We start from the raw sequence: 16,721 nt of genomic DNA on the forward strand, positions 1-16,721 counted from the left end.
TTCACTTTTTCAACCGAACTCTGTTGCTTATGAAGTACCCCACTGCCTGGGCCTATGGCACAGCCTCCAAGTTCCAGCTGTGGGTGAACTAGAGGGGTTCCCCCTCTGTGTGGGGGGGAGCCTGAGGGGACCCCGCACCAGGCAGGTGCTCATGGCCACCAGAGCTCTGACAGCAGGCACTGCTGCTCTTGGCAGGGACGATGTATGCGTTTTACTATTGTATGAAAGTATTGTTTCCATTCGTTCTCAGGAATCTCTGACAATATCCGGTTGAATGGGATCCACAGGAAGAAATGTCTCCCAAACAATGTCTCTTCTTAAATGCCAGCTTGAGGGGCGCCTGGGTGGCTCAGTCGGTTGAGCGGCCGACTTCAGCTGAGGTCATGATCTCACAGTCCGTGAGTTCAAGCCCCGTGTCGGGCTCTGTGCTGACAGCTCGGAGCCTGGAGCCTGCTTCGGATTCTGTGTCTCCCTCTCTCTCTCTGACCCTCCCCCGTTCATGCTCTGTCTCTCTCTGTCTCAAAAATAAATAAACGTTAAAAAAAAAATTTTAATGCCAGCTTGAAATCTGTGTACCTGTTAGGTAGAGCTTTCACAAACTGTATTTGTATAAACAAAGTGGGGTGATGTTGCAAAACCGGGGGCGGGGGAGGTCCATGGGTTGCTATTGTGTCCTGTTGAGAAGCAGCTACTTTTTTTTTTTTTTTTTTTTTTGGAGCACTGATTTTTATGTCAGTGACTTGGAAATATTATCTCATTTATTTACCCAATAATCCTGTGAGATGGGTATGGGTTTTAGTCACGACTCTTTGGTGGCAAGTGACAGAGACTTAACTCTAACAAGCTTAAGCAATAAAGGGCTTTATTAGCCATTTATTCGTTAGCTTCTTAATGGCTCCACAAACTGAAGCCTTGGTCTGCCTCTCTGTCCGTTTGACCACGGTCTCTAGGGCTCCCCCCCGTGGTACAAAGCATAACTGCGGGCATCCCGGCAACGGGATCTCGGAAGGTGCCCGGACATCGTCCTTGGGCCAATCACAGGTAATGGAGGACTCTGGCCAGGAGGCGAAGGCCGCAAGATTCAGGCTGACTGGCAGGGACAAACTCCCACTGCCTATGCCTCGATGCCTCCTCTGGCATGGCCCCTAAGGTCATGTGAGGGCCGGGAGTCTGTCAGCCTCAGAGCATAGGGAAAGGAAGGCTGGCATCTCATGAAACACAGCTCCTGGAAGCTTCCCTGGCCTATAGGGGTGGGGGGAACTCTGCCATTGCCAGTGTCAAGGACAACCCCAAAGGCTCCGTCCCGCGCCTTTGGGCTCCTCTTGGGTCGGTGTTCTGGGCTGAGAGTTAGCTTCCCGGGTAGGCAGAAGCGAGGGGCACCCACAAATGATCTTAGCCCTGTTGTTTGAGTGGGTTTGGCAGGATCCTGTGTCTGGCTCACTTACTCATGTGACCCTCATGATGGCTCTGTGCTCACACTTCAGTTTATAGAGAAACCAAGGCTTGGGATGATTAAGTGACTTGTGCAGGGTTACATGGCCAGTGAAGGACAGAGCCAGGGCTGGAGCTTGGTAACACTGCTCTGTATATTTCCCAAAGCTGGAGGGAGGGTGGTGCAGAGTCCCCCAATCCCCAGAGGAGTCCCAGCGACGGAAATGATCAGAATGAAACACTGACCTCTGATCGGGGGCTTCCAGCTATGACTTGAATCCCCTGTTCTGGAAGCATCTATAGGGGTCTGTGCTCTATGGGGGCAGACCTGGATCTTGCTCCCATGAGGGAGCATCCCTCATGTGCCTGGGGAAGCTGAGGCTGCCCTGGGTCATGGGCGGGGCCTGAGCCCTCTATCCCTCTTTGAGGAGCAGGGGAAGAGAAGGGGCCAGGGTATGTATATGTGTGTTGGGGCGGGGGTGGGGGGGGGGGGGCTACTCAGCAGTTCTGTGCTCGCCCTGGTGGTCCTCCCTCTGGGTTCAGGGAGGCCTGATTCCCCAGGAGCCAGAGCACTGATAATAAGTAGCCTCTCTCTGGCTTTTAGCCTCGTCGAGCCTTAGTTTCCATATCCATAAAATGGGGGTCGTGGCAGTACCGGCCTCACAGGTCAGTGTGAGGAGTCAGTGAGATGGACAGAATAAGGCTGGGGTTGCATTTTTTACTCCTCTTCCACCTCCCCTTGTTTTCCTCCTCCTGTGTCTTTGTCACTGCCCCAGCTCTGGTTCAGATCCCAGATCTGTCATTTCCTAGCTGTGTGGCCTCAGGCAAGTTACCTAACCTCTCTGAGCCCACATTCCTGTTCTGTAAGATGGGAATGCTCACACCTGCTTCTCAGGGTTGTGATGAGGAAACGGTATCATCCCTGTAAAGCACCCACACAGGGCCTGGGGCTCAGAAGCCTCTGCGGAGGAGGATTTCTTCCCCCCTTTCTTCTCTGGCCATAATCCGAAGCCATCCCCACATCATCACCTCTGAGCCCAGCGGCTGCGTCGTCTCTCACCTTCCTGACTCCCGATCGCCACCTCGTGGCCTGACAGGTAACTGCAGGTACTGAAGTGAAATTCCACCTAGCTTCTGGTCTGTCTCCAGGATTGAGCAGCAAAGCACCCCAAGGTTTGTTAAGGGGAGCACTGCTCATAGAAGGCTCCTGGGCATTCTGCGCAGAGGGTAGATGCACAAGGGGCTGCCTACCATTGAGCCCATTCCCACTAGATTCTGTGCTAAGAACTTTCTGTGCATCACTTTGTTACTGATTTGCCGCTGATTTCGATCAGAGTTTTCCAAATGAACAAATAAAAGCTCCTGGAATCATGGTGGGGCACATCAAGGGTTCCAAGGCCTTGAGATGTATGTTTTTCTTTATCTGTGGAGTGGGTCTAGGGGTTTTTGTTTATTATTCCTCTTCAGGCCACAAATAGATACATCACAATACTCTTGTGTGTTATTCAAAATCTCACAGTGTGCTGACTTTATCTCCAACTAAATCAGAGAACGGTTTGTGCCAGGTGCCCTTCCAGTGCCAAGGGCCTGAATGGCTCCTGGCGTGTCCAGCATGGGTACTGGCAGCACCAGGGACCTTACCTCCTGCCATCTCTGGCCTTTGGGTCCTGAATTCCACCCAGGCGCGCCCCACGCCACTGGGGCCCTGCCGCTGAGCATTTGCTCTGGCTGTTACTCCTCCAGAAGGCTTTCCCTAAATTTCCAGGCACAGCCGACGAGCTTTGCCACTTCGAGTCCTTTATGCCTCTCTCGTAGCTCCTGCTTCAGCTCCGTCAGGCGGGCATGCGTCCTGAGAGGTCTGCCGGGCAAAAGGTGAAGATCAGGGGGAATGGGCGATCGGGGGCTATCTCTGTTCTCCGGTCAAGCCCCAGGGGTTGCTCTGACGTCAAAGCCATAAATAGAGCCCCCCTGTCTGCCTGTCAGCGCCCGGGGTCAGAATCTGCCTGGTACGGGGTCCCAGGACACTAGAGGCAAAGAGGACATCTGAGGCACAGCGGCGCTGGCTGTAGGAGGGGAACTCCTGGGAGGGAAATGGGAGAGCGGGGTCTTCGCCTGCCAGGTGGACGTCACAGCCCTTCCTGCCTCACGGGGCTGCGAGGAGTAAGTGGAACGAACCGTGCAAGGCTCAGCACAGAGCGCGGGGCACAGACAGTCGCTCAGGCAGCCGCTGGAGAGCAGGCCGGCATCACTGCCTGGCCCCGGGGGCGCTGTTCCCATCATGGCAGGGGGCTGCAGGGCTGGGTGCGGTCGCCCTCCTTCTGGCCATCCTCCTAATGCCCGTGGGACCACTGTCTCCCTGGCCATCTGTCCAGGCGGATGTTCGTTCTGCGTGCCGTGCACATCCCTCACCTTCTCTGGTCCGGGGCTCCCGCTGGGCAGGTTTCTTGGGCCAAGCTGGGGGACGGCAGCACAGGGGGCGTCCCGGGGGCAGGACCGCGCTGTGCCTCAGACCCCTTGAGGACCCAAGGTTTGTAGGGTAGGCTCAGAATCACATTCCTCTCCTGGGACCGCCGCCTTCTCAACTCCCACGGGATCCCCGGCCTGGACCTTCTCCAACCCCAAGTTCCCGAGAGGAATCACCCTGGAGCAAGTTACTTCTCTCCAAGCTTCGTTTGTTGTTGTTGTTGTTTGTTTGTTTGTGTTTGTGTTTGTTTTTCATCTGTGCAACGGGATAAGGAAGAGCTGTTCTGGGTTGTTGTGAAGGTCGGTGGGCTGAGGTCGTTCTGTTCCCGGCTGCCTCCGGAGCGGGGGTTGGGCGGGAGGGAGACCTCCTCCCACGCCCTCTGTGTCTCCAGGGACTCAGCCTGTGTCTCCCACCCCTCCTGTGCCTTCACCTTCTGGGCTGGGGAGAGAAGACAGGCAGGAGACAGGGGAGCGCTGGATTAGCACGGCCCCTCCTCTCCACCCCCCCCCCCCCACATTTTTTAGTGACAGGATTTTAAACGGTTGCTGTAGGCAAGAGAGTTTGCAGCCCACTGCTGGGGGTGGCAGGCGGAGCTTGGAGGCCCCTTTTTTTTAATTTTTAAATTTTGTCATTTTTTTTTTTTGAGGGAGAGAGAGAGAGTGCAAGCGGGGGAGTGGGACAGAGAGAGAGAGAGAGAGAGAGAGAGAGAGAGAGAAAGAGAGAGAGAGAATCCCAAGCAGGCTCCACACTCAGCATGGCCAACTCGGAGCTAGATCCCGACCCTGGGATCATGACCTGAGCCGAAATCAAGAGTGGGATGTTTAACTGGCTAAGCCACGCAGGCGCCCCCTGGAGGTCCCTCTTGCAGGAACCTGGGCCTGGGGCTTGGACGTGAAGACCCGGATTAGTCCTGTCTGTGCTGTGCCGCTGGGCTGTGACTTAATTTCTCTGGGCCTCAGTGAGGCCACTCTGAGTGTAGGAGAGTTTCCTTGGTCCCCAGGTCCCTGAGCCTGACCTTGGAGGACCACGGGCTTGAGGGGACAGCTGGGGTGCCGGTGAGGCCATGGATGTGCAGCCAAACCTGATTTGGAACCCTGGTTCTGCTGCCCCTTGTTAGCTTTGTCATATCGAGCCGATCACTACCTCCTTCTGAGCCTCGGGTGCCCTTCTGAAAAATGGGACCTTAATACTTGCCGTTCCGGGTGTTGTGGGGTGCAAAGGAGGAAATGAACCGGAGTGCCTTCCACTTATCTAGGTTTTTGGCTGTGAGAATTACCCAGAGGCTGAAGAGGGCGAGGGGGTGGGATGTGCCCCCTAGGGGGCGCTGGTGTCCGCGGGCGGAGGGAGAGTAGCTAGAGGGGGCTTCCAGGTAACCGTGGTCGCAGCAGTGGGGACCGAAGGCTGAGAAGGAGGAAGCAGAGAGGTGGGGGGAAGGGGAGAACATTAGGACATCAGATCCGTGGACGTGAGGCCCAGAGGCCTCCAGGATGCACAGATGTATGAAGACGCACAATGACACACCCACGTGTGGACACGCGAACATCTTCACCAACACACAGAAACACGGCCGAGACTCTGCCCGGATCTGGACGGCCTTGCTGGTAGACATCGCTGCACAGGATACACTGATACCTGGCGGGCATGTAGCTTCATGCGCAATATATCCAGACCAATCGACCCCCAGAGCTGTTTCCACGGACACGCACATACACCCACCTACATGCACACTGATTGTCCCCAAACTACTCTGAGGAAGTTTGAGAGTCTCTGTGCCTCTGAGTCTCTGCCCACCCTCCCATCTCTCCTGGATCCCACAGTCATGTCCCATCCCAAGTCCTCATGATTACTCCAGGGTCTGGCCTCAGCTTCTTCATTCTCCCCCTGGGTGAGTTCACCCACCTTGTGCCTTGTGACCGTCTGTCTGGCTCTTGAACACCTGGGTGCTCCGCCTCTGATCTTTTCGAGGCCCCCAGCTCTGCTCCCAGACATCTCCGCTTGGATGCCCCAGAGACCCTCAGCTCCGCGTGTCCCAGACCAGAGTGCTCCAGGAACCCCCATCTCGGGGATCTAGCCGTTGCCTTGACTGCCCTTCTCGGTTATCTCTAGGATCTGTCCCCTTCATTCTCCCCACTGTTGTCCCCCCTAGTCAAAACCATCGTCACCTGTCACCTAGGTGACCCAACCAACCTCCGTGCCTCTATCCAGTCCTCCCAACCCAATCGGATCTATTCTCCACTCGTCATCAAGACCCTGGGTGGTCTGGCCCTGCCTCCAGTCTCAGCATTTCTCATTCCCCCCGCTCCCCCCACCCCCGCAAACTTAGCTATTCTTCTAGTTTAGGAGATTTACAAGATTTTGCCTGACCCTGAGATTTTGCACAAGCCCAAAGCACTGGCAGACTCCCCACCTAGTCTCCTCCACTCTGGCTAACTTCTGCTTGCAGCTTAATATGTAGCTTCTTCCAGGAAGCCTTCCATGATGCTTCGCACCTCCAGGTGAGGTTGAGTATACTGTAACAAGGCCTCTCCATCCCTCAACTGAGCGTATGTCACAACCTACCTCCTTGAGGCACAGACTACTGATCCCTGGTTCTCAGACTGGTAGCTGGCACTTAAAGGACCCTTCACGTCGGTTGGGTGAATGAATGAATGAATGAATGAATGAAGAGTGCTGCAGAATGGGAGAGAGTGGGATGGGATGGAAGCGTTTAAGCATGGAGGTGATTCAGGGTTGGGACAGGCCCAGGATTGGGGAGACGATGATTATGGGATGGGACAAGGAATGGGTCAGGGCGAGAACAGGGCCCCGAGGCCTCCCTCCTCCTTGATCTGCTGTCCCTGGTGCCCCTGGAGAAATCCCTCACGCTCTGGAGGGCCCGGCCCCGCCCCACCCCTCCCCTCCCCTCCCCTCCCCCCAAGGAGAGGCGGCACAGGCGTGTACAGGTTGGTTTATTTACAAATATACTGATGTCTCGTCTTTTGTTGTTTCCATTTTCTGCTTTTGTGGGAAGAGGCAGAAGGTGAGCGTGGAGGGCAGGGTGGGGGTGGTGATGTGGTAAACGCTAATAAATAATTTAACAATGACAAGTTATTAAATAAAATGTGTCTGGGGATGGCGGGTGGGCAGTGAGTCTGTACAAGGAAAACAGAGGAATGGCCGGCGGCTGGTCCCCACGCCCAGCTGGGCTGGGGACACCAGCAGACAGGCTCATTGCAAACTGCACCTTCCAAGGGCCAAATGTTGGAGGGTCTTTCCTGCTCCCCCAGCCCTCAGGCCTCGTGCACCCGGAGTGTGGGTCTGTGAGCCTCCGTGCGCGTCCGGGTGTGAGTGTGTGTCTGTGAGCGCGCGTGTGTGTGCGGATCCTCTCCCCCCCCCCCCCCCCAGGGCGGAGGGAGCCCCAGAGCTGCAGGTTCCCCGGACAGGAGGTGAAGTCCTCAGCCCAGGTGGCGCCCAGAGCTCTGGCCAGGCAGGGGTCAGCCAGTTCTCCTTCCTCCAGGCTCCCCGTGCGCGTGCGCGGAGCGCGAGGGGCCCTGGCTCCACGTGGGTGGGTGGGGCAGCCTCACTGCTAAGCGGCAGCTGAGCCCCCTAAGGGAGAAGAGGCTACCCGGACCCTGCGATGCGGGCCTGGCCCTGCTTGTCCAGAGGCAGTGGGCTCCTCCCCTCCCCCTCCCGGGAGGCCCACAACATGCCAGCCCGCTTGCAGGGACCGCTTCTCCTGCGGCTCTGTGGTCTGATCTTTGGAACCATAGTGGCCCGCGTCTGTGTGGCCCCCTCCGGGAGGCTCCGCGGGGCAGGCAGATGAGGCTCAGGTTGGGGGCAGGACCCCACCGTCTTGTCTCTCCTCTGCCTCTGCCTCATTTGCGGTGTCAGTTGGGGCCCGATTCGTTCCTCCCTCTGAGCCTCACCTTCCCCAGCAGGGAAACGAATTCGGACTTGGTTTTATCCTGACATTCCCCCTGCCCACCTCACGCTTCCTGCCTCTTCCTTGGGGCCAGACCTTTACCTCCCTCTGCTCTTGGGCTTCCCATCCCAGCCACCACTGATGATGGGGGGGGGGGGGGAGTGCCCCTGACTACTCACTCTGCCCCCCCAAGTCAAGGCTGCACTTCCCCCCACATGAAGCAGGAAGAGCCTGTTCATGGCAGCTCACCCCAGATTCCAGCGAGCCTGCGAGCCTCTGCGTGCTTCTGCTGGGTCGCCCTGAACATTTGCTTCCTTTCTCTGAGCCTCAGGTTCCCCACCGGAGAAATGGATCCCCACTAATGTTTGGACAGGGCTAGGCCTGAGTGTGAATGGCTCTCCTTCTAGAAGAAAGCCCCTCAAGGGTGGGCCCCACATCTTGTTCATCTGTGTCTCCACACCCAGTCCAGGGCTGGGCGGAGCAGGCATCAGTGTCTGGGGGCGCCTGAGGGAACTGGGGGCAGTGAGCTGTAGCATACGGCAAGTTCCTAATCACGACTGATGGGGTGTCTCTGGCCCACGGGGCTCTCTAAGGTTCCCTTGGCTGTGGCCATCCATGGGACAGGAGGGGGGGTGTCTCTGTACCAGCTCCTCATAAGGAGCCACTAGTGCACAGTGGGGACAGAGCCGTGGCTGGACTTGGGAGGTTGGGAGGCCCCCAAATGGGAAGAAATGCCCTCCAGGGGCTGGCAAAGTTTCCTAAGACAAGTCATGTCCCTCTGACCTGGAGGCCATTCACCAGAGGAAGAGGACGAGGAACTGACATGGTGCCCCTGCTCCCTCCCCTCTCCCAGCCCAGCTCTTCCAGCTGCAGGGTCAAGGGAGTGGACCAGATGACCGTTCCTGAGGTTCCTTCCAACCGAAAGAGTCTGGGAGAAAAGGACCAGGGCTCCTGGGGGTTGGGGGCAGGGGCCGCCCGAAGTGCCCTCAGCATGATTTGGACCATGTGAGCACAAGAGAAGGAAGAGAGCATCTCTCAAGAAACCAGCATGGCTGTCTTAAGGGACCGCTGGTGGCCCAGGACAAGAGAGGACACAGCTGGACTAAGCTACAGAGAACAGAGGATAGCGGCCAAGGTCCCTGTGGCAGCCTGTGTGGAACGAGGAATGCATGGAACGGCCAGGCTGGCTGCCCGGCCCGAGGGGGGCTGCTGAGAGTCCTGCCCCCATGACAGCTCTGGTGAAAAGCACAGGACACTCCGGAGAAGCTGAGGCCTCCCCGCTGGACAGAGGAGCAAAATCACAGGGTATGTTGGCGAACTTGGAGGATCCCAGAGGGAGTCAGGTGGGGGCCCAAAGGCAGAGGGAGACACCCATCGTTCTATTAGCTCAAAGCCTGGACTGGGCAGATCTCAGGGTGGCGGCCTAGGGCTTGATGTTAGAATTAAAGGCAGGGCTGTGAGCACCTAGCCGAGGACACAGTGGCCACCAGGGGCCAGCGAGGGGGTCACTGAGAACAGGGCCCTCACGTCCTCTTTCGACAGGGTTAGAGCTGAGTGGATCCGGGGTGGGGTGGGGTGTGGGGGGGGGGGTTGCAGATCTGGCTTCCGGCAGGGCGTTTGACAAAACAGGGCTGGAAGCACACTGGAAAGCATCATCCAAGGACGGCTGACCGGTTCACGGCCAATGCCAGACGGGGAGGGGCCCTGAAGGTTCACATGCCTTCGGTAAGAAGCACAGGGCTGACCCCTGACACGGGCAGATGTGCTCAGGAGGGACAGCAAACGAGTGGTCACAGAGTTGGGGGTGCAGAGAAACTCCACAGGCTGGATTGAATCAAATAAGAAGAAATGTAAGAAGTCAAAAAGTCAAGGTCCTTCACTGGATCTAAATAAGAAATGCCCCCTCCCCCACTTACACACAGAAGAGAGATGTGGCTTAGCTGCCACATGTGTGACGGCCAGGAGATTCAGTTACAGAAGGGAAGGGTGAGTTTCTAGGTTATGTGGCCTAAACTGTGCACTGGATTTTGGGCCACATTAACAGAGGCAGGGTGCCTAAAGCAGGGGAGGTGGCTGGCTGATGTCAGTGGGAAGACTGGGTTATATCTACTCCACCTTTAGAGGGAAAGCTGGAGCCCAGCTGAGGGTACAGTTTTAAGAGGAAGAGCTGGAGAAACTGGAAAAGTCGGGCTTTGAGAAGTGAAGACTCAGGGCTGAAAAAGGCAGAGGCGTAATCAGCAGAAAACGGCAGCTGACTCGGGGCCCGATGAAGTAGCGGGCTCCTTGCCACTGGAGGGATGCGAGGAGAGGCAGAGGGAGCCACACCTCAGATGACGAGCCGAGTGGGTGACTCTTGAAGTTGCTTTCCTGCCTGGAGGTTCTGCCATATGTCCTCCCTGGTTCTGGGGGCTCTGTCTCTGCCCGTGGAGCTGGTCGCGTCTGGGGCCGCCCCGCCAGCTCAGGCAGCACCTATTTAGGCTGAGGCTGGGATACATCTGGGTCTGCATGTTTCAAGCCCCAAACTCCCCTCCCTCCCTCTCCTCCTTCCTTCTCTCCTATTGCTGTCAGAAGGGGGGTCCCCGCCCCCGTCTGGCCTCTTTCCCCTTCCTGACACGGCCAGGCTGGCCCACAGAGCGCCTCTGTGTCTCTTGTAGCTTGTCTACATATCTGTGTGCGTATCACACGGGTGTGCCTTCGAGTGTGCGTGTTTGCAGGAGAGGCTCAGTCTACCCTCCCCAGGGACTCCCCCTCAGGGCTGTGCCTCAGTGGGCTTGGCACACCTGCCAAGCTCTTCCCCACTTCTGTTCCAGGCTCGGGCTAGAACAGGTGAACCCAGGCTGGCAGGCCTGCCCTTGGAGGTGGGGGAGGTGGGCACCAGCCCAGGGCGCAGGGTCCTACGCTTCTCGCAGGTGACGGGTGCCGCGCGCAGCATCCCTGCCCCGGGGCACGCGCGGGGGCCTTGCCTTGGCCTAGGCCCGGCCTGTGGAGGTTGGCTGGACACAGAGAGGACATTTAAAAAAATAGAGAGAATTTAAGCTTCCCAAAAAAGAGATGGGTAGGGAGAAGGAGGTGATGGAGGCCGAGGTGGGGCTGGGAGGCGAGTGGCTTTCCGAGACTCTGGGTCCCTGGGGTGACACGGTCTCTGTGGGCAGGATACAGCCCTGCCCAGGCTGCGCCCATCTGCCTGCCCGGCTGGCCCAGGAAAGGGCACCGTATGGCTGTGTGTAGAGTCTATGCGGGCGGTGGGGCTGGCTGCGGCGGCCGCAGGCCCACCCCAGGACCCTGGCCCAAGCGTCCATGCAGCCAGCTGGCTCTCAGGAGGCGAAGTAGGAACTCTGCATGGAGTAGAGCCGGTCGATGGGGTTCCCCACGCGGGCCTGCAGGGAGCCCACGTCCGAGGAGCCCAAGAAGCAGTCGCTGAGGCTGGTTAAGGAGGTATCGCTGTCGATGTCATGGAAGATGGAGTCGTTCCCTGAGGGTAGAGGGGGCGTCAGGAGCCAGTGCAGGCTGGGGCTCCTGGGGGCCCTGTTGGCCCTGCAGGCTGTGTGGCCAGAGGTGAGGAGGGACAGGATGGCCTGTGGCGGCAGCGGGGGACCAGAGGTGCTGAGGGCCATGGGTGGGGTCGCGAGGGCGCCCCTGGCGTCAGGAGGAGGCAGGTGGGCTGTGTTGGCAGGGCCTGCCCGGGCCCGGGGGTGGGAGGTGGCTGTCATGGCCGCAGGCCTGCCAGGTCAGGCAGCGGGCAGGGGCGGTGCTGGGGCGGGCGGGGGCTGGGGGCGGCTTACCATAGGGGTTCATGTGGTCACCTGGCATTTGGGGCGGCGTGAGGCCCTGCTGGAAGGGGTCGCTGCTGCCGTAGGGGCTCTGCTCCATGGCCACGATCTGCTGTTGTGGGGGGGCCAGCGGCGTGTAGGAGGCCATCATGCCCTCCATGCGACTCGACAGGACCTCTGGGGACAGAGCACACCTTCACCAACCAGCCCTGTCCACCTGATCCTGGAGGTCCCCCCACCCCGGGAGCCCTCACAGATGTACCTTGGGAGTTCCCACGGACCTCCCTCCCACACGATCCCCCAGTCCAGGGTGCCCACACCATCCCTCTGACCTCCTCTAGACTTCCCCAGGCTGCTTATGGCCTTCCAGGGCCCGTGAGCCCAGGTATCTGACCCCTGGCCCCTTCCCCAGACACACACTGTAGTTCCTCTTCAAAAATCAGTTTATCGAAAGCCACAGACCTCCCCATCCCACCTCCTCCCTTCCTCCAGTGGCCTTGCCCTCCAGGAGCTCACCACCTGGCAGAAACAGACATTAAGCAGCCAGTAATCATTCAACATGTGGGTGCAATGAGCTCCCCGCATCTGGGGGCATTAAGATGGGACCCATGCCCGGGCCAGAGAGCTTCAGGGAAGGCTTCCTGGAGGAAGCCTACCTCTATATGACTTAAAGAAGCAGCAGGGGTCCAACCATGCTAGGGGGCAGGCATGCCAGGTTGAAGGGCAACAAAGGCAGGGAGGGGAGAAACTGCTGGGTCAGAGCAGGGAGCCTGGTGCACAGGGCTCCACTGTTGAGAACGAGAGAAGGCCAGGGGTGGGGAGGAAGATGGTTCCTTCGGGGGCCCAAGCTGAGTGTGGGTTCTCCCTGAGGCTCTAGGAAGTCAGGGGAGGGTCTCGGCCAGGGAGGGGCAGGCTGGAGGCCGGAGGCAGAGACCACTGAGGAAGCGGAGGGAGGGTCTGGGGTCCCTGTAAGGTGAATGTAGGAATGACAACCCCTGGGAGGAGCATGAGGGACACGGGACAAGAAAACCACTGCCCTACTTGGCAACCGAGCAGATACAGCAAATGGAGGACAGGAAGGGTCAGAGGTGACTCCCGGTTACTGGCGTGGCCACCGGGTACGGAGTGGTGCCATTTGCTGAGATGGGGTGGGGAGGAGGAGGGGGTGTTGTGTGGATGGGGTAGCAGGGTGCTGTGTGGAGTACGGTATGGGCTGTGATGAGCTCAAGGCGGACTGTGGAACATTCCCGGGGAGGCTACATCTCAGGGGCAGCTGGGAACACTGAAAGGTGTGACATAGCTCAGGAGGTGGCTGGGAGACCAGAGACAGTGGCTATAGCCCCAGGAGGCCAGGCTGTCTTGGAAAAGGCGGCAGAGGAGGCAGAGGAATAACAGGGCTCCAAGGCTCAGATGCAGCCGGGGACACTGGCCTGGCCCCGAGTCCTGAGTAGGAGGGGCTGCCCACTAGTGCCCTAGCATCTGCCCTGGAATCCCAGTCTCACCTGGGAACAGGCAGCTCTAGGGCCGCGACTCTACTAGGGCAGTCCCAGGAAGATCTCCGTGCCCTCCCTTCAAGGCTCTGTGTCCCCATGGGGCTTGGGAGGCCAGCCCCGGCCCAAGAAATGGACATGGCATTTTGGCAAAGCCCAGCGTTCAGGGGCCTGGCCACTGCCCTCAAACTGGCTCCTCGTCACTCAGCAGGAGCCCACCCCCAACTCCTCAATGGCTTGCGGAAGCTCTCTGGAGATTTCTCCGGAGACTTCTGCTAAATTGTAGCATGGGCAGTGGGGTGTATGGTCATGTTAAAGGGGCCGGCTTTGCCCCTTACGAACTGAGAGAACCCAGCAAGTCCTTTGGTCTCGCTGAGCATCGGCGAGCATCGCCGTGACAATGCCCTTCCCCTCGCGGGTCTGTGGGAGTGAAGTGAGGCAGAGCGTGGCCAGCAGTGAGAAAGGTGCCTGGCACAGTGTGAAGGTGAGAGATGGTTGCAGATTTCTGGTTGTTTTGTTGTTTGTTTTTTTTAAGTAAGCTCTATGCCCAACGTGGGGCTTGAACTCGCGACCCTGAGATTGAGAGTCACGTGCTCTACCAACTGAGCCAGCCAGGTGTCTCAGATGGCTGCAGTTTTGACTTTGAAAATTCTGCCACCCCTGTGGGCCGCCCACCCTGCCATCCCTCCTCCTGCATCCTGCCCGTGGTCCCCACCGCCTCTCTTGATCTCACCAGGTTCCAAGGTAGCAGTTCCCTGAGCCCTGATCACCCCCCCGCCCCGCGCCCCCGGAAGGTGTCGGCTGGGGAGCTGGGGGGATCTCATTACCAGAGGCTGAGCCTGGGCCCCAGCGCCCTGGCCCCGGCTCACCTTGGCCCAGCCGCTGGGAGTTCTGCTGTTCCTGCTGCTGCTGGTGCCGCCGTGCCAACTTCTTCATCTGCGGGGGACACAGGTCGTGCCAGTCCCTGCCCCCCTGCCCCCCCTCCCCCGTTCATTCCCAGCACCTCCCATCAGGACCCTGTCTTCTGCCCACACCCCTGCTCCATCCCTGCCCAGTGGGGGTAAGCGGCCTCTCACCTTGGCTCTTTGGTTCTGAAACCAGACCTGGACCACACGCACGCTGAGGCCTGTCTCCGCCGCCAGAGTCTCTCGGACCTGCCCGGATGGACGGACACAGATCAGGCCGGGGGTGGGGGTGGGGCGCATGGGGCTTGGGGGAACTGTGGGTTGGCGGGGAGGTTCAGGGAGGTCCCTGTCCCCAGCAAGAGCGGTAGGGGCATTGTCTGGGAGGGCAGCGGGTGTGGGGTGTCAGCCCCGCCCCACCCCGGGGGCCCCTCACCTTTCGGCAGGGCTTGGAGGACACCTCAAAGGAGGCCTTGAAGGCTCTTCGCTGCTGCGTGGTGAGGATGGTCCGGGGTCGCTTGGGCCTCCGGGGGTCCTTCCCGTCGTCCCCACTGCCCTTGCTCTGGCTGCCCTGCCCCTTGGCTGGCTTCATGTCTCCATCCTCGTCCTCACTCTTCACTGTGGCGAACATACCCGGTCCATCAGCTTTGTACAAGGGTCTCAGCCTTGTCCCCGTAGGCAATCTGTTGCCTGGCGGGATCCCATTACTTCCAGCCAACACCCGCCAGGGCTGGCTCCAGGGACTCCGGAGACCCCAGCCCAGCACGTCAGCCTTAGAGAAAACTCGTTCCCACTGCCCTCGCCCAAGGCCAGCGGGCCCCAGGACCCAGGGAGAAAACTCTGGGGAACCTTCTTCCTTGAAGCTTCTAGGGACTAAGAAATGTCAGGTGATGACATACCCCAGACATTCTCACACAGGAGTATTCATGACCACAGAATACATACCCCCCCCCCATGGAGTTACACACTCAACCACCTGCATATGTGCACGCACACTGGCACGTGGGCCCACGGAGACCTGGGCACACGCAACTCGAAGACATATTCACACACACACACACACACACACACACACACACACACGTGCATGCTCATAGGTGGACACATACAGGCATGCACACACCTGAACAGGCACGCACACACACACACACACACACAGAAGCACGTGTATTCACCCAGAGACACACCCACACCCACCATGCACACTCGGCCCCTTCCATGCCCCAGAGTTGTGGGCCTCGGAGATGCCAGCCCGGATGGACACCACGTGCTTCCTACTGCCCCGAGTCTGAACTGGCCTCCTTTTCCCAGGCCCATCTTCCTCAGAGCATGAGCCCCTGTGGAGGGGGTGGATCTCTTCCCTCCAAGAGCCCCTCCCAGGCCTGATAGGAATGGGTCCATGGCACCCGGTCAGTGTCTGCTCTGCCATGAGTCCAGGCAGCCTCCACGGTGCCCTGCCCATGGGTGGACAGAGGGACAGACAGATAGGGGGCTCACTACTTCCTCCAAGGGCCCCCACAGTAACAAAGCTCTTCGAGATGGGCAGGTCTTGTGACCATGGGCTCTAGGTTACCCTAGGTTGCCCCGGCTCAGCAGACCAGGGTATCTCCTCTCTGCACCCTCTGTTCCAGTCCTCCCCCACTACCCTGGAATGACACGGCACCAGCCTTCTCCCTGGCTTTTCCCTTCCAAGACTCATTCCTCCTTTCCCGTACCTGCCCTTCTGCCAGGAGGGCTCTAAGCTGGCACAGTCCTTTTGGAGGCTGGAGCAGAGTAGAGGGGTGCCTTCATCCTGGGAAACAGGGTCTTTCCCTGCACCACCGAGGGCCCCCACCCAGCTGGGAAATGACAGCTCAGGCTGCTGCTCCCCACTGATGAAGGACGCACCAGATCCCTGCCTCTCGGCCACCACCAGCCTGCAGGCCTGGTGCTGGCAGAGACGCCTGTGGTGCTGTGCCATGGCGGGGGCCACGGCAAGGACAAGAGAGGGTGAGGGCGGTGGGCCGGAGAGCAGGGTATGTGCGTGTGTGTGCAGGTGTGTAAACCACAATACAGTGAGCAGGTGGATAAACAGGTGTGTGGCCACACGCAGAGCCGCTCAGTGTGCATGTGATGTGCGTGCTGGGTCATGCGTGCGCATGTATGCGTGTTTAAGTGGACGTGCACGTGTGTGTTCCTGAGTGTGGGCTTGTGCGTGTGTGGGCATCTAAGCACATGTGTCCGTGTATATATACTCCTGGGCCTGGGTATCCACACATGCATTTTATGTGCTTGTGTGTGTGTGTGTGTGTGTGTGGTCATACGCACATACACCGGTGCACAACACACGTGGTAGTGTCCATATGTGCATCTGTGCGCCCGGGGACGTGCACACACATTAGTGGCAGGTAACGGCATGCGGTCACGTCAGTGCCACGTGCACCGGATGTGGGTGCACCATCTGTGTAGCTCAGGTCCTTTGCCGGCAGGGGCCCCTCCCTACCGCCTGCCCCCCAGCTCCAGCCGTAGCTCACCGGAGTCGGACTCGTCGGGGCTCACGGAGCTGAGCAGGTCCTTCTCCTTCTCGTAGTCACCCTTGCACAGCAGCTGGCCCTCCTTGAGCACAAACTCGTCGCCCTTGCGGAGCTGCCGCTCACACACACAACAGCAGAAGCAGCCCAGGTGGTACACACACTCCAGTGCCCGCATCACAAACTCCGTGGGGGCGATCTTCTCCATGCAGCCGCTGCACTTGGCTGCGAAGAGCCTGCAGGGGTACAATGT

At 58.9% G+C, this 16,721-nt stretch overlaps 1 protein-coding gene and 1 non-coding gene across 3 annotated transcripts in view; both read right to left on the minus strand.

The window, feature by feature from the left end:
* Positions 1-9,052: 9,052 nt before the first annotated feature.
* The window catches only part of LMX1B (LIM homeobox transcription factor 1 beta), an 81,814-nt gene continuing 74,145 nt past the window's right edge, over positions 9,053-16,721 (minus strand). Inside the window, exons 3-8 of one of the 2 annotated variants that reach the window (XM_027035130.2) lie at positions 16,472-16,704; positions 14,395-14,576; positions 14,133-14,210; positions 13,926-13,992; positions 11,579-11,743; positions 9,053-11,268 (exon numbers count right to left, since the gene is read on the minus strand). In XM_027035130.2, coding sequence (XP_026890931.1) covers positions 11,111-11,268; positions 11,579-11,743; positions 13,926-13,992; positions 14,133-14,210; positions 14,395-14,576; positions 16,472-16,704 — 883 coding nt within the window. In that variant the 3' untranslated portion in view covers positions 9,053-11,110. The remainder of the gene's footprint in view (positions 11,269-11,578; positions 11,744-13,925; positions 13,993-14,132; positions 14,211-14,394; positions 14,577-16,471; positions 16,705-16,721) is intronic. The other variant, XM_027035131.2, reaches the window with a different exon arrangement.
* TRNAE-CUC (transfer RNA glutamic acid (anticodon CUC)) lies at positions 13,601-13,673 on the minus strand. The gene has a single exon. It is a non-coding gene; the product is annotated as a tRNA-Glu (tRNA).

This window comes from Acinonyx jubatus, chromosome D4 (assembly GCF_027475565.1).
Source record: "Acinonyx jubatus isolate Ajub_Pintada_27869175 chromosome D4, VMU_Ajub_asm_v1.0, whole genome shotgun sequence".
Taxonomy (NCBI): Eukaryota; Metazoa; Chordata; class Mammalia; order Carnivora; family Felidae; genus Acinonyx; species Acinonyx jubatus.